The sequence below is a fragment of the Atractosteus spatula genome, chromosome 12, assembly GCF_055471065.1.
Source record: "Atractosteus spatula isolate fAtrSpa1 chromosome 12, fAtrSpa1.hap1, whole genome shotgun sequence".
NCBI classification, from domain to species: domain Eukaryota; kingdom Metazoa; phylum Chordata; class Actinopteri; order Semionotiformes; family Lepisosteidae; genus Atractosteus; species Atractosteus spatula.
Genome location: NC_142717.1, coordinates 10905869 through 10923444, shown reverse-complemented (window position 1 = coordinate 10923444; position 17576 = coordinate 10905869). Strand labels below are relative to the sequence as shown.

General features: G+C 37.8%; 1 protein-coding gene across 2 annotated transcripts in view; it reads left to right on the top strand.

The window, feature by feature from the left end:
* Window positions 1–1738: 1738 nt before the first annotated feature.
* The window catches only part of mroh1 (maestro heat-like repeat family member 1), a 43981-nt gene continuing 28143 nt past the window's right edge, over window positions 1739–17576 (top strand). For both annotated transcript variants that reach the window (XM_088928961.1, XM_088928960.1), the window contains exons 1-19: window positions 1739–1853; window positions 2770–2872; window positions 3737–3882; window positions 5196–5327; window positions 6034–6196; window positions 6631–6729; window positions 7685–7836; window positions 8348–8488; window positions 9629–9721; window positions 10185–10263; window positions 11153–11266; window positions 11558–11631; window positions 12754–12873; window positions 13233–13340; window positions 13836–13980; window positions 14604–14644; window positions 14742–14883; window positions 15718–15770; window positions 16338–16445. In XM_088928961.1, the coding sequence (XP_088785087.1) occupies window positions 2851–2872; window positions 3737–3882; window positions 5196–5327; window positions 6034–6196; window positions 6631–6729; window positions 7685–7836; window positions 8348–8488; window positions 9629–9721; window positions 10185–10263; window positions 11153–11266; window positions 11558–11631; window positions 12754–12873; window positions 13233–13340; window positions 13836–13980; window positions 14604–14644; window positions 14742–14883; window positions 15718–15770; window positions 16338–16445 (1932 nt within the window). In that variant the 5' untranslated portion in view covers window positions 1739–1853; window positions 2770–2850. The remainder of the gene's footprint in view (window positions 1854–2769; window positions 2873–3736; window positions 3883–5195; window positions 5328–6033; window positions 6197–6630; window positions 6730–7684; window positions 7837–8347; window positions 8489–9628; window positions 9722–10184; window positions 10264–11152; window positions 11267–11557; window positions 11632–12753; window positions 12874–13232; window positions 13341–13835; window positions 13981–14603; window positions 14645–14741; window positions 14884–15717; window positions 15771–16337; window positions 16446–17576) is intronic.

The window sequence follows — 17576 nt, the reverse complement described above, 5'->3', positions numbered from 1 at the left end:
ACGATTCAGTCCAATTCAGGGTTGCAGCGAGCCAGAGACTAGCCTCACAGACCGTGGTTACAAGATGGGACATCCAGAGCAGACTCTAGCACCCACATAATCTGTTACAGTAATGTCATCACTGATAAAAATAAATGTAAAAAAAGCAGTCGGCAGGGCAAAGTGGTTGGGCTGAGTGCTTAAACTCGTATGGGGGTAAGTTAAAGATGCTAACTGAGCTGAACGGCATGTTGTTGGATGAGGGGAGGAAACTGCAGAAGCCTACGAAAACCATGCACAGGGTTGTGGGGAGAACACGCAAGCTCCACACAAAAGGCACCCCAGGATCCAAGAGCTGTGAAGCAGCAGAGCTACAGTACCACTGCACCATCCCTCTGCCCTGATAGAGGTTATCTGTCCATTCACCCATTTTCTAACTGCTTCATCCAATACAGAGATATGGGAGGAGCCAGTCTATCCTGGCAAGCAACAGGCACAAGGCAAGATACAGTCACTTACTGAAGCCGATTAACCTACCAGTATGCCTTTGGACTACAGTGGGAAACTGGAGCACCCGGAGGAATTGGAGAGCATACAAGCTCCATGCAGATAGCACTATCAGTCTGGAATTGAACTCAGGCTCTCAGCACTCTGAGGTAGCAATCCTAACCACTTTGCCACCACGAAACCCTAATACAGGTTATTTCAAAAGAAAATTCCAACATCCTGTATCTCTCAAGGACCACAGTTGGACACATCTGCCTTAATGGAACCATGTAACTTCATAAATTAATCAAAACTGACATATTTCACATCTTCACAAATTGATGATATGCTGAGACTGTGACTTTCCTGGACCAAACTTGATCATCTAGCATTTACAGAATATACAATCTTTAGTCACTGACTTGCCAGCACAAATTCTCAAAAGATTAAATTACACTAGTATTTAAATCCAGGAGAGCGAACAGATTTATTGACTCATTTGAGTTCAGTTACACGTGTAAGTTATATAACCCAGTTTAATTTCCTTAAGTGTGCCAATTATTGTAATTTGTGAAATTTAAAATCCTGTGTAAGGGGGTGTGGGTACTGTAACGCTGAAATATGTTAATCTGAGTAATATAACGGATTAAGGAAATGAGGGATAAAGTGAACGTTTTGTTCATTGTGCATTCAGCTCCCAGGCTTTATCAACGATCACATTCAGATTACAAACGTACTTCTGGTAGACGATTTGGAAAGTTTGGCAAAAACGGTTTTGTTAACTCGAAAAGCTTCTCGTTATTCAGCCAACACACAACACGTTCACATGTCGCTGTACTTCAAACTTCAGTTGCAAGAAACATTTAGAATGACGATGACCCGTTGCAGAGACGCTCCAAGATAAATATCGCAGGCTTCTTTTTTTCTCTAAATACATCTCAGAGACTAATCTACCTTCCCTTTAGCGACATTCAGACTATTTTAAGTAGTGTATTAAAAACTAAAGTAGCGGAAGTGCGTACACGCGTAATTCCCAGCTCTATGGTGCGTAGTAAAAGCTGCCGAGAGGCCGGCTGGCGGACTGCGATGGCGACACGCCTCCTCTGTACGTCCCTGCTGACTCAGAGCACATGATTAGGCGTGTTTACCTGCGATCCTGCAACTGCAACGTAACTGGTGTAGTACCGAGCAGGGAATGTGAGAGAAGTAAAATGTGTTTAAAAAAGAATCCGAATATCTCCGTGTAACAATTTCGGTTTAGGATTTACGGTTTTGCATTTCCGGAGATCTTAACGATTATATCCATTGCGAAATCAGCCTTTTTTTTTTCCAGTGGAGCTTTAAAAGGGGGAGGAGGGTTTGGTAGGTCTTGTGCATACTTCGTTAAGGTAGGAAGCGATTCTGCTGCATTGCATCAACCTAACGATTAAACAAGATAAACGAATTAAACACTTCTGGTTTCACGAAGCATGTAGTTGAATGTTTTACAACTTAAATAAGGAGCACGTAATGCAGTATCGATAAAAGCATTATCCCACTTTTAGTAGACACCGTTCCTGACTCGAGGAAGTGAACAGCGGAGCCAGGCATAGCTAGTGTAAAGATAACAGTCTCAGTAGGTGAAAGTGAGACGAATCCTTTTTATGATTTTAAATATAGCGTCTGGATGTTTTGTGCTACAGCGAGAACAGCAGCCATATCGCCTTTGTAGTCATTTGAGAAACTGTAGTGTAATTTGCTAATTGTTCTTCAAATAATACGCTCTGTATATTCATGTACGTCTGGGATTCGTAACTGTGCTTTCCATTAAGAAATAGCTCATATTTGTTTTATACATTATTTTGAAATATATTTTTTCCCTATCTATAGAAGCGAAAACAAGTGTTTTGATGGGGCACGGAAGCAGTACAACCTTTTACCCACGCTGAGGAAATCAGTGCTTATCTGCTAGGCTGATTTCTAATTCTTGGAATTATTTCATCCTAAAATAATAGGGGACAACGAAAAAAACAGCGGGCATGGACATTTCCACTAGGTTTCTTCTGGGTCATGCATTTCTCGAAATAAACCTTGTTTATTAAAATGAATCACAAAATTAGATAAAGCAGTGAGGGGTTTGAGTGCACTGCCCTTGCAAACCAATCTTAAAACTAGGGTATTAAATGTTACAAAAATGGTTAACAGTTGCGATTAATGTGTACAGTTATATTTTAGGGGGTTGTAATGTTTACTGGCAATGTATCATTTAGTTACAGATAAAAAGTAACTCGTTTTGTGTTGTGCCTAACCTTTTCCCATTTAAAGCTAAACACTTTGGAGTTTTAATTCTTCTGAGGGTGACAGATGCATTCCTGAATACCTGCTAGAAGCCTCTCAACAGGCAAAATGGAGGAATCAGATGTCGAGCGTAAGTACATCTCAACCTGGCTGCTTTCATGTAAAAGATGACGCTGATGAATTGAACTTCCCTCTTTTTTTTTTTTTTTACAAGAAACATTTCCAGTTGGACATGTGTGAGCAAAGATAGGATGTGACCATTTCATCTTATTTCGCAATGAATCACTTTTCTGTTGCTGTTCAAAATCTGGAAGGAGTATAAAAAAGTGGCAGAGTAGTCAGGAAAAAGAACATACTGCACTGCTCATCTTGCAAATGCTCTTACAGAGAGTTGTGTACTGTACCTGACATTTTTCCTTGCAGTATGTAAATGTTCATGAAATGTCCTGGAGTCACTTTTCAGTAACGTATAAATACCTTCAGGGTTTTCTGGCCTAAAGTCTCCAAACACAGGGGCAGGGAACATGCCAATTCTTATTTTAGTGCTTGTGTTAAGTAACACGGCAAGTGTTGCAATGCTCGACTACAAGACGGGACATATACTCTTCAAGCCACACCCAGCTCAGTTTTGGCAAGTAATGTGTTGTTGCAGGAGGCCTTATTTGACAGTGTTCGAGATGTTCTCTGTCTTCTGGTCAGAAGGTTCAAGAACACAGCCATTTTTGCAACACTGACCTTTTGTGTGTCTTTCTGATCTGTTATTTGTTTTTATGTGCCAGTATAAGTTTTAAGAAGAATTATTATTTTTTTTACTTCATGGTCTCCTATTTGTTGGATAATCATGGATCCCAGGAATACATTTCCCACAGCATTTTTAACTGGGCACTCTTAATTTGGATGAGAAAAAAAGACTTACTCACTAGTAGGTTCTACAAGCGAATTTCCTGGAGGACAAAATTACATTTCTGAGTCATGTTTGCCCTTTTTTCTTCAGACATATGTCTTGCTCTGATGGATGCGGCCATTGACAAGGATCTTCTTGTCCAGGACCAAGTCAGGAAGTCACTGCTGACTCTGGGAAGACAGCATCCTGACAAGATCCTGAGCATGTGCCAGGACTACCTCATCAAACACCCCAAGGTAAGTCTCTCACTGATTTTGTTGTTAGAAATTCCCTAATATCTACCTCTCTCTAGCGAAGTGAGACCGTATTCTCAGTTATAGTTGCACTGTGGTAATTGTCTGTCACTCCGACACTTGTGAAACTGCAGTCTGGAAAAATGCAGGGGAAAAAAACCATACAAACATGCAAGGTGGGATTTTGCTGTAAACATGGAAACAATTTTTTAAACCTCTTTAATAAAAACAAAATAATCAACGAGATTAGACATTTCCAAGACTGCTAACGGGAGCCGTCATTGCTATTTGAACTCGGAAGTTCAGAGAGAACTCCGCCCAATTTTATTTTGAATTTGCATCCATGAATTGTAAACATTGGCAAGCCCTCAGTAGATTGACATGATTTAGTTTTTTTACTCTTGTTTTGTCCTACGTGTGCAAATGGATTGCAAATGTTGTGACAGACGAGTGTTGTGTGTTCTAGCTTGGCATGAATTCTACAGAGGTGTATTTTTATTGTTTATGGAGCATCCTTTGGCTTGTGTAATTTAAGGCTGTCACTCATCAGTCTCTTCTGCTGATTGATTCAAATCCTCACTCGCGTGGGATTCATGTGATATTCATAGTTATAGAAAAGGGAACTCGTGGTGTTATGAAGAGAGACACCAGGGCTACTGTGCCAAACAGAAATATTGATATTTAATTTTCTCTGCAGTTCCTCCTTCACTAGGTGATTTAGGGAAACTTGGCACTTCTGTTTCAATTTCAGCAACTTCTGTCAGGGTAAAAAGAAACTCGTATGACGCAGGTTTAGCATGCTGATCTGGCCTAGAATGAATGTCTTCACCTTGACAAAGATCATTTCAGTATGATGGTGAAGATAATAAAAACAATAACTTATTTATAAACCGTCTTTGCAAGCCCAAGGATGCTGTACATAGTTATAAAGAGAAAAGACACAAAAAATAAAATAAAAAGTAAAAGAACAAATCAAACAAAAACATACAGGATTTGAAGGTAGGGCAATCGGACATAGGACCTATCTTGAGTTTAAATTTGAAGCGAGTCAGATGATATCTGCTATACCTACAAGGGAATGGTACAGGTGTTTTGAAACAGAATTTTAGACTTAGTGTGATTATTGATAGCACAGTCATACAGTAGATTATAAATCTGAAATCTTTATTTTGGCATTAACCTCACACTACATAACAGTAATTTATACCTCTTTTTTGTACAGTTAGGTATGCTATGCATATACATGTTTGGAAGTGTTTTTTCTTGAAAGTTTAATCTCCATATGAACACTAACTGCTTTTATTTTATACGTTCAGCTCATCATAGGGCATCGGGTTATAATACTGCAAACCATTGAGTTGGTGGTAAAGTGCAAGATAGATGCAATCAGCTATAAAAAAATCAAGAGTGTCATCTCTTTTGCCTCAGATGAAATGACAAGGTCAAAGGTAAGGCTTGATACTTGCAAGTTTTTCACAATTTTTGCGACAGCTTTGCAATTGCTTTTGTTTCGGCCGAAGATAAAAGTGAGGGTTGGTTGACTAGATTTTCACAGCTGAGGTATCTAATTATCCAGGAACAATCACTGGAACAAGAAGAAGAGGCACCTGTTAGTCAGTGATCCCAACACATTCACTCCTTCATAAAGAGATCTTCTATGCTCTCAGTTAGTTTAAGTGAAATGAGTAGGTAATATTGACCACATTCAAAATAAAATATTTTTAAGGTGTAATTTTTTATGTCAAGTTTTTTTTTAATGGAAAATGGGGAAAAAAGTGGTTGAATTATTAGAATTCTTATTGAAAATCCCAGTTTATACTTAACTGTTCCAAAACCTTTCAGGGGAACTGTAATTTCTGTTGGGAGACTCCTAGGTTAGTAAAGAAACTGAGAATTTTCATTATTATAAGTTAATTAATTTCTTTTCGAAGTATAGCTGTACTTCTGATTATTTATATATGCAAGATTACATTGAGTTTGGCATGACTTCCCCATATTCTGGGTTGTTTCTACAAACGGTTTTTGCATTGTGATCTGTAATGAGGGATTTTCCTTTGTTCTGTCCATAGAGAGCAATATACAATAGTACAATAAAACGTATACCTACGGCTGCCAATTAACCCTGTTGTGACTTGTGCTTTTTCTTACATCTAGGAAGTTGTCCCTGATTGGCAACAGGCAGCTAGCAACATTATGGTTGCTGTGGGCAACAAACACATCAATGATATTATGGAGGAAATTCTGAGTAAATTCCAGCCAGGAGTCCTGCCTCATTTCTTTGTAGTTCAAACACTAGCAAATCTGTCTGATTCAAACGGTAAACAAAGTACTTTTAATACACACCCTGTCTTTTTTTTTATACCACCTCAGGTGAAGTATAAGAAAAAATAGGATTCAGAATCAGATTTCTTAAATTGTAGTTAGGTTCTAATTATTTAAATATTTCTTAATTTAAAGTGCACTTTTGAGGTATTAATTTTAATCATTATACACTGCTCAAAGGGCATAGAGAAACAGTACATGAAGACTGATTTTGATCAGGCCTTTTGTGAGCATTGGGCAATGAGTAGACAATTTAATTACAGAGTACAAGTATTAGATCATGTATTTGTTGATGAAATTGTAATTTTCACAGTCACCTCAGCTTTGTTTTAATGTTTCGTTTGAACAACAGAGTTGTAGAGAAAATATGAATTAAACTTTTTCTGGGCAAGTCTACTTAAGTCAACACTATCTTTTTTTTCCCTACAGTTTATGGTATGGTGCCTTTTCTCAATGCTATCTTGGGTACCATGCTGCCCATGTTAGGTATGGCCAAGCAAGACAACATGAAGTGGGTGTTCTCTTCAGGTAAGAGCAAAAATGCGAACCATTGTGGGGTTTCTGTTTTTTTTTCCTGCAGAGATATGTTGTTAAACATACTATATACAAAATAAAAAGATGGACACAGCTAATTAATAATGAATACACTTTATAAATGGCTAAAATAAAAAATAGCTCTGTAAATTAATCATATGAAACTGATATACGTTTAAAACTATAGCACACTCTCCCTCAGAGTGCTTTTCAGAGTGTCCAAGAAACACTAGAACTGAATGAAAGTGAGGATTTATTAAATGTTTGGAATAATCTGTGTACAGTATGTAGTTAGCATCCTAACTTTTTTGAGGAGATAATACTAATATTAATGCAAGTTGAGTTTTACAGGGATCTGTGATGAGGTTTTGAAAGGTCTAAACTTATTCTTCTAGATCTCAGCTTTTTGACATACTATCTCTGTTTATTCCTAGGTAGTAATCTTTAAAAATCTTTTTCTGACATTCTTTGGGCTTAAATATTTAACTTAATTGTTGATGTTCTAAGCAGAAACCTTGATAAAAGCATCCTAATTGGCACATACAGTAACAGGCAATAATGTATATACTGTAGGGGGTAATTAGGGGGTCTGAATTTGAAGAAAGTTAAAGGCCAGTGAATTATACAGTATAACGCCACAGGAATTAGTTTCAGGGAAATATGATAATCAAATTTGAAACTCCTGGATTATAAAAAAGACTCTGTCTTTCTTGTTTCCTTACAAAGAGTGATAGTTATTTCATTTTAAGAAGAGGAAAAAGCACCTTGTATCTTTGTAGTTCTTTGTGAATTAAGGGTGTTTTAGTTTGATATACATGGGATCCTGTCTACAGACGCCATATAATGGAAACGTACAAAGCGTGCATGTTGTAAAGGCTTAGGTGCTCACCAAGGCACATAGCAAAGGTATCTGATAATGGAATTTTTGTACTTCCTTTTTATGCTGTAGCGCTGTCACGTTTCAGTGAGAGTATTTTGGAATACCTGGCAAACCTGGATAAGGCTCCTGACCCCACAGTGAGGAAGGACACTTTCTCCAGTGAGATCTTCGCTGCATACGACATCCTCTTCAACAGCTGGCTGCAGAGCAGGGAGGCTAAGGTACATGAAATTAGAAATGCAGTGGGACCAATTTGCAATGATTTGATTACGCTTTTCAACAGCGCTTCTGTTACCGAATTGCCAGTTGTGAAAGCCCGTCTGTTCTTTGCTTTACTGGATGCGAAGAAGTCATTTCACAGCAAGTCATGCTGTCAAGAACTAACCTTCCGTTTTAGTTCACTTAAGTGAAGCTCCTGTATGGGGAAAAACTTCTTCTATTGAACCTTGTTAAAATGGGTGATCCTGCTGATAAGTTGCTTCATAACGTACCCGTTGACAAAGAATCTGATACTTATGTGAAGGTGCTGGATACAATTTTGTTTCCCGAGAAATTCAAAACAAAAAATAATCAAAATATTCCCTGTTTTCATATCGACAAGAAGATTCTGCTATTCCACGTGAAACATACTTATTTCTGTTTTCCCAGAACATGGAATAAAGTTGTCACGTATGCCATGACTGTTGTGCATGTTGATAAGATCTTGAAGTTCTTTTGTAATCTGTCCTCAAGCTGAGGCTGACTGTTGCTGAGGCTCTGGGTCCTATGAGTCACCTGATGGCCCATGATAAACTAGAAGAACAACTGCCCAAGCTGATCCCCACAGTGCTCTCTCTGTATAAGAAGAACTCAGAGCATTACATCTTAAGCAAGGTCAGTTTCTGTGGTTTTGTAAGCAAGGTTGGTTTATGAGGTTTTGAAATATGTTTGAACAAAGACAAGTCTTGCAGCCTTGTTTAGTTAGTGTTCTATAGTGAAATAAAGTGAATACATAGCTATATTTCTGCCTTCGAGTATTAAGGAGAGTGCGGTTGTGTCTTGAGAGAATTTTTTTCGTGAAAAGTTATCACAGGCAGTCAACCTGCTACACATTGGTTTGCACTTATGTGTTTGATGAATGGAGAGAACCGACATCTTAAAAATTCCCCTCATATCTATTTTTTCAAGGCACCAAAAGCCAGCAACATAGACAGTTTGTGGATTATTTTGTTCGGGAATTGATGAAATATTGTGAAGAGCAAAATCTAACATTGGTAATTCTTCTTCTTAAAAAACCAACCTGTTGCCTAATCCTTCGATTAGGAATGAGGCCCCAGGATCCAAGCTGAGTTCTTATCACCACACTCTACGTCGCTGATTTATTCAGTGGATCAAGATGTTATTCTGACATTAAATGCATGAACAGTGTGTGGAAAATATCTATCCTGAAGCGGTGAATAACTTTGTTGGTTTTGACAATACTCCAGTTTGAAAGGCATTGATGACCTATTTCTATTCTATTTTATTTGAGTTACATTAAATCTATAAAAGAATCTCAAGTATCCCAAGCTAATTATAAATTCTTTGTGGATATTAATTCCCCAGAGTGATTTTGCTGGCAGTTGCATTATATAGGAACATGAGGGTCCTGTGTGCTGTATTTTAACAACAGGTGAAACATTCAGTCTAAATTAAAATCAGGTTAGGCACTATATTCCTTCAGTTCTTATGGGAGAAGCCTCCTGCTTGAAGTCACATGGGTAAAGTGTACTCTCTTATTGTCCTAAATCCCTCCATATTTACATTGTTCTAATGGGAAGAAATTCCACTTTATAAGTTGTTCTGCTATACACCGTGACTTTCTATTCCCCAACCCTGAAGTATATCGAAACTTCCTGTAATGTGTGATTGCTTATGCTGGTGTGTCTGTTTTGTGTGTTGCTGCATGGGTTTACTAATGTTGAGGTAATAAATCTCGGTACCGGTTAAATTGTTTAACAAACGAACATAATTCGTTATTGTTATTGTCTGCAGAGTCTGTGTCAGATTCTGGATGCCTCTGTGAACATGGGCAGTCGTATTTTGGAGACTCAAATAGACAGCCTGCTGTTCACCTTACACCAGCAGGTAAATGCATTTAAAAAAAACAAACCGTTCTGCTAAAGAGCCATACGTTACCTCTTTATAGTACTCACATTATTCATGAGCTATTAAAATGTAAATAGTCTAACTAAGATGTCAGATATCATACTTAAATATTTTAGCCAGGTGTTGAAGTCTTAACATGAATAATACATTTTCTGATTGAAATTATATTATAGAAAATACTGAAGAGGAAGGATAGTGCCTTGTGACACTCAAACAGCAGAATGAAATCCTTCTTTATAGTAGTGCAATTTAAACATTACATGCATTAAAAATGGCACAGGGCAGGAATTGAGAGGGAAGGGAGTTTTCAGTAATTGCATCATTATTATAATAGTTTTAGAATTCTAATAATGTATTGCAGTAAGCTTATTTCAGCAAAGAAGTTTAAAAAGTAACAAATGCAAAGCAATTAACTTTCAATGCAACTGTTTTACTGCTTTAGGTATGCACCCCTGTTGATTACAGTAATCCACCAACTGTGAAAAATCATAATGAGATATTACGATGCTTCACCATATTAGGTAAGTGTTTTATGTTGTGACATTTTTTTAAAATGTATAGCATACAATACAGTTCAGACTTGGTTATGTTACTGTTTAGGTCATGAATTTAGTTTTACATGTTGACTATTAAGTAACGTGCAGACTTTTGTGCTTAGTCATAGTCAGTTGACCATTTTTTGGTTACATCATGTGCGTCTGTCCTGTCTGTCCTGTGATGAACCTCCTTCTTCTCTCCCTCCTTGTGCCTTACACTACCCAGATAGGCTCCTGGTTGCCACATCCTTTGGCACAAATAAACAGCTTTCTAAAAATGGATGGAATAGATCTCTGAGGAAACACCATGCCACTTTGTGACTTTGTTTCTGCTGAAGAGAGTGCAGTTCTGTGCACATAGTGCAACGCATTTCAAAATTCCAGCTATTGTCACAAATATAGAACATATTCTAAATTAGTTAACGATCCTTCATTTAAAAATAAAACAAATTAGCAGGCAATTTTATTCATGATGTGTTTTTTTATGTCATGTCCATAAAGTTAATTAAAAATGATTTAAAGTCTGTATGTTTATAAAACACCTCTGTTGGTATTCAGTTGTGTGCTTCCAGGAAAGTCTGGATTTTTATATAAGGCCTACAACAATATATGTACAAATATGACCTAATACGTTTAGTACTGAATTTACAACATATTTTTATTTCAAACGTGTGCACATTAACAGCTTTAAACTATAAACACAGATACCCAAAGTATTTTAAAAAGAATAGTTGAGCTCATTTTTCTTTGGCGCTGAATAAACTGTAGAGTAGCACCTCCAAAGGAAACTTCAGCTGCGAATAGGGGTGATTGAAACATTTTGTGTTCTATTAGATGTGTCCATTGACCTTTTTTAACTTTCTGTTTTTGACAGCCAACACTTTTCCTGACCGCTTAATAGGATTTGTCCTCCAGAAGCTGGAAAACAGCAACGAGCGAAATCGCATCGGTTCCCTCGCAGTACTGAGGCACCTCATCAATTCCACTAGTAAGTTGCAGAACAAGCAAACTCTGCTCATCTCTGATGGGAAGACTCAAGAAGATATCACACGCGACAGCAGTGAAATGTTTTCAGCGTCGCAAACAGATGATTTCCCCAAGAGTTTTACTTTACCGCCGCTATTTTGAAAATGTGTTCTTGCAGATGTAGCAAGAAATAGACAGCTTTGGTTTTGAGCAGAGAAAATTCTTATGTAAAGTGTTGTTGTTTTTTTTTACTTCAATGTGGTTAGAAGTGCTTTGAAAAATTATCATGGATTGATCTGCATTTGTTTTCCAGCATCAATTATGGAGACCAAGAAACCTCTTATCCTAGCCAGCATTAAGCAGCCATTGCAGGACCAAAGTAATAAGGTAGAGTTCCGCTCTGCTTAACAAATATCTGTTGGCTGGATCAACAGAAAATATTTCCCTTTTATCTTTTTATGTGCTTGGCAAAGTTGTAGAGTGAATTGGCATTTTCAGTTCTGGAGTTTACACTAGTTCTTCACATTGTACCCAAAGATAAGAATCCCTTGGGTTTAAGCATGATAATATGGAAATTACAGTGAACAAACCATTAAGTTCAAGCCTGTGTGCTTATTCAGTACAGATGGCTGATCAGCTTACTGCTAAAGGAAATTTGTTTCAGAGCCCTGAGAGGAGCAAAAGTGATAACTGGGTGAAGTTAAGGTTCCTTTTTTTCTCTGTCACATTAAACCATATCTTAGTGAGAGAGGTGAGCTTCACTTTAAAGGACTTGCTTAATCTTACATAAAGCTGCCCTTCCCTTTCAGTCTGTATTCCTTCAAATTACTCCCCACCAGCATTTTAATTAAAAACAACATAAAATTGTATTGACAGACCATTTGGTAAACCGGCATGGTACAGTAAGTGATATGATTCAGGCACTGTATGGCCAATGGCTTTTTGAGTTTAAGGAACTCCTAATTATGGTTTCTGGTGTTTAAGTAGCTCGCACCACGACTAATTTTTATTTACTTTCTTTGAACTCCTTCTTTTCCATCTGTCTGTTATCAGAAAGCCACTTACAGTATTCCTGGTCAGGATCACTGCAGCCCAGAGCCTATTTTGAAAGCACAGGACACAAGGTTTAATTACCCTTCTTACAGGACACCTGTCCATCACAGGGCACACACATCCACAGGGGCAATTTAGAGACTGTGGCAAATCTATCCAGCCTATCCTTTGGAAGGTGATAGGAAAATGGATCATCCAGAAAAATTCACACAAACCTGGGGGACAACATACAAACTCCACACATCATGTATACCGGTCTGCAGTTAGACTCAAGCCCCAAGAATGGTGAAGGCACTAACCACCTTGCTCTTGCACAACTAGGTCTTTTTACTCAGACAGGCATCAGTGTGCTGCATTACACTAATACAAGAAAACAATGACGTGTAATCCTATTTTAAAGCCTTCCGTGCGCTATTGTTGTTCTTTATTCAGAGTGTTGTTCATTGCCTCCTGCAGGTGAAGAAGATGGTTGTCCAGGTGATCAGTGCTATGGCTCACCATGGTTTCCTTGAGCTTGAGGGTGGAGAAATGCTGGTGAAATTTATTGTGTTTCACTGTGCTCTTCCAGACACAGAGGTATTTTGTGCTCTCCGTGTGTAAAAATATCAAGTACAAAGAGATTTGTTCGATTTATAAACCTTTCTTAAGTACAGTAAAAAAATATTCAGTTTGAGAAGTACAAAAAAAGAGTTTCTAAAAATTGTCTTTCCTAATTTTGAAGCAGTAGAAGTTTCTTTTGGGATTATAATGTGTAGATGAACGCTGTATATACTGGAACCAGAGCAATACAGGACAAGAAACAAGTTAGAACAAAACAGAGGCAGAATAAAGGAAACAGTGCAGAGCTGGGGGCTGTTCAAAGGCCAAGAACAGGCGCCTTCGGCCCAATAAGCTTATTTGAAACTGGGTTTTCTATCCTCTCATTCGTGTTTTAGCACAGCCAGCGTCCATCCGATCCTGAGGACGTGTCCAACGAATCCCTCCGGAGCATGTGTGAAAACACTCTGCATCTCTTTACGACCACTGTGGGCAGGATGACGGATGTGAGTAGTCCTCTGTCTGCCTGCAACACAAGTACCAAACAGTCGAAGAAAGAAAAGGCCATGTTGTTACATTTCTTTTCATTATTTGAAGTACTCTCTCAAAAAAACCCCACCAGAAGCAAAAACAAAGCAGGGCTCATCAGCTCTCTGTTTTATAGTTTTGCACCTTAGCTGATTTGCTTTGACGGCAAGGCCCTTTAATCGTTTTGGACTGGTCCTCCCAGGGGTCTTGCCCAGAAATGAAGTTGTTTGCAGGATGTATTCTGCCTTGCACCCATTGCTAACCAGAACAGGGCTCCAGCTACTCCAGCTGGAGTGGATAGATAAAGTGGTTAGAAAATGGATACATGGATTTATTTATTTTTAATCTTTACATATTGTATTCTGTTGCAGGTTAGGTGGAGGGAATATTGGGGGGGAAAGCAATTACAAACAAAAATTGTTGTGGTGGAATGAATTGTCTATTCTTGCTGCTTTCTCCGTCTTCCTTCTTAGGTGCTGTGGCCCAGCTTACTTTGTTACTTGACCACTGTCCAGTGTACGAATGCTCTGACTCCTCTGTGCAAGAGCCTTATCTTGCTGGGGAACAAGAAGAAAGCCGCCCAAGAGTCGAATTTTATTATTGACTTCAATGAGCAAGGTATTTTTTTATAATGGTTTCATAACCATGCTATGGTAGCTTCTCTATAGGGAGACTTTTCACTGTAGCAACAGTGTGTTTAGACACTTAATGCTTTAAAATATGACTTTTGGCAGAATACCAAAAGCCAAGTTGGGAGACTTCAATGTAGACAAATTGAATGCATTTGTACACATTGTGACACGTTAAAAATCCATAATACAGCCTTATTAAGGAGCCTTACCAGACACAAATGTGTATTTGGTTACATACAACATTATTTAACAGCAAAGCTAAGATTCTGTTTTCATTTTACCTTAACTGGTTTCAAGTGGGTAATGTTGTTTTTGCTTGTCCTGCTCATAGCTCATAGCTGTCTAATGACCCAGCCCACACTCATACGGGCACAATGAGCTCTTGAACAAGCATCTTCAGTAGTTCAGTAGCCTGCAACCCCAGAAATAATCATTACATATAAAAATCAAAACCTTCTTTTACAGCCCATCAAAAGGTGATGAAAGTTTAATCACATCAAATGGAACAAAAATGAAATGATCAAGCCATTTCCATAATGAAAACAGAATGACTAACAAGTGTAAAGCAATTCAAGATTATAATTGACTGTTTTGTGTTTTGTGTTTTAGCTCACCTTCCTTCACCACAAGCGTTAATGACCAGGCTGTTGGTAAGTGAAGGAAAAAATAAATAAAACAATCTCTAATACTACATTTTAAACTTTTTGGTAATGTTAAGTAACTCTGGCATTTGAATGTCTTTTTTAGGTCATTGCGTCTTTCCCATTCCAAAACAGAGGTCGGGGTATTCCCTCTCTTAACTTGCTCCAGCTCATGAGCCCCAACATCCACCCTCTCACAGAGAAACTGTGGGACGCTGAGATCCCTGTCTTGGTACACTACCTGGAAGGTAAAGGCCTTTTATTTAAGTGCATACTGAATACAACAGAAAGTTTATTACTTTATTACTTGGGGCATACCTAAATAAGGTTGTATATGCAAAAAAGGAAGACTCACTGATAATCTCCTCTTTATTAATGCAGTATATACCAGCATACAGTGTATCCACATTTAAATAATATATACTGAGCTTTAATAGAAACTATTTATCTTTCTCTATTTTTGGAAGAAGAAAGTGCAGTTTTTTTTATAAGAATCAGTTTTGGAATCATTAATTAATTGATCATTGCATGATGAACTTTTGATAACACCCGAGTGATTTTAAAGGTCACATTGGTGCTGAATTACCTCATTAGTGAGAGTGGATCGGACACAGAAGGTGAGGTAATTGACGCTGCTGAATATCCGAGCTGGTGAAGGAAAGGAACCGATAAGCTCCACTTTCCAAAAGTAATGATTCTTAAGATACTCATTATATATTTAATTTCTTACTAAACCAGGAAAAGGCTTTACATGATGATGATGATAATTGTAAAAAATAATCATCATCATCATTAACACCATTATACATTTCTGATTTAAGGCTTTCTTCCTAAGATGTCCAAAAAGCTAAACTAGTGAAAGGAAGCTTGTCTCCAAAAGCAGCCACCTGGCTTTGTGCCATTAATTGTTTCCCTCATGAAAATAAACATTTTGATTTGCAGTGCTTAGTGTACAGCCCTGTGATGGTCAGGTGTCTTGGGAATGTAGTCCTGCCTTACACTTTTTTTTTAAATTCTTGTTCATTTTCCCATCTTTACGCATCTGGATATCGTCTTAAAGTTGTCTCTTTTTTGGCATTCAGAAACAACTGAGGAAACAATAAATATGAAGAGATGGGAGGGAAGCTTGCTTGAGGTGTGGCATTATTCCTTTTGTTCCTAAATAAACTCGCTCCCAGTAATTCAGTAATTACAGTAATTTTGTTCCGCAGTACATTTTTTTCACATTAATGCAGAAGTTATATTGCTTTTAAATTGTGTATGTTTTAACGCCATCCCTTTGTATATGTATATTGGAAATTCTTAAATGCACTATCTCCTAGGGATGCAGTTTAAGTTGATCTGTGAATGTGAATCTAATCATGATCTTTTCATTGAGTGGGAACAATTTTCAGATTTTTTTTATCTAAAAGAAAATGTGTAATTTTTCTTTCAGCTTGATACTTTTTTTCAGATTTCAAGATTGACAGTGCAATATTACATTCAGTCTTTACCTGAAAATTTAATAACCAAGTGAAACATTAAAAATGAAGCCTATCAAGTACAATTCACAGATAAGCCAAATGTGTTTCACAAAATGAGTGTTGATAGGCAGGGAAATGTGTTAAGTTACAATACGTTGGTTGAAACAGAAGTTTAAAACTCACAAAGGCAGTGCTTTCCATCAAAGTATGCTCAGGCTAGTTTTATTATTTCATTGTAGTTCCTTTCCAAAACTCTTCAAACTATCTCTGATGAGAAATGGACCTGTCAGCTGGCTTCAGAGATGACCAGATGTCACACAACCTACAACAACTTCTTGGAGGAGAAGGTACACGTCTTTAAAGCAAGAAGTCACACTACTGTAATGCTGAATGTTGTTATTGTTTCAGATATTTGTGTTTTTGTCCGTCAGTGTATGAAATGAAAACATTTTCAGATGATGTGCTGTTATACTTACAAGGACCATCAGATTCTTTACAAGAGGACATCAGTGATCTCAGTGGATGAAGTGACAGCAGCCAAAGTTCACCAGTGTGCTCTCCACACATCAGCTATCTGTGGGGAGGAGAATAGAACTTCTGATTCATAGAAAGGGATTAATAGGATTATTATGACTAGTAAAGTCCAGGGGAACTTTTGGCCAGGACACGGGGTCACACCCCTATTCTTTAAAAAAAAAAACACCCTGGGATTTTTCATGACCACAGAGAGTCAGGACTGCTTTTTTTCGTCTCACCTTAAAGACAGTGCTTTTTTTACAGTATAGTGCCCCATCACTATACTGGGGCATTAGAACCCACACAGACCGCAGGGTGAGCGACTCCTACTAGCCCCATTAACACCTCTTCCAGCAGCAACCTTAGCTTTCCCAGAAGGTCTCCCACCCATGTACTGATACCTGCTGAGCTTCAGTGGGTTGCCAGTTATGAGTTTCTGGAGTTATGCACGATATACAGTAGCTACTTTCAGAAATTTGTCCTCTTAAACCGGATATCTAGAGACTAAACATTTTCAATGGCTTAGCCTTCTTACAGAATACATTTCAGTGGAGAGAATGAATTGCATCTATCAAGAATCAAATTTGTACACCTTGAAAATAATTAGGTTCCATTCATTTACACTTTAAAATTGACTATTCTCTCATATGGACATACAGTGGTGTGAAAAAGTGTTTGCCCCCTTCCTGATCTCTTATTTTTTTGCATGTTTGTCACACTGAAATGTTTCAGATCATCAAACAAATTGAAATATTAGACAAAGATAACACAAGTCAACACAAAACGCAGTTTTTAAATGAAGGTTTTTATTATTAAAAAAAAATCCAAACCTACATGGCCCTGTGTGAAAAAGTGATTGCCCCCTTAACCTAATAACTAGTTGGGCCACCCTTAGCAGCAACAACAGCAATCAAGCGTTTACGATAACTGGCAATGAGTCTTTTACAGCGCTGTGGAGGAAT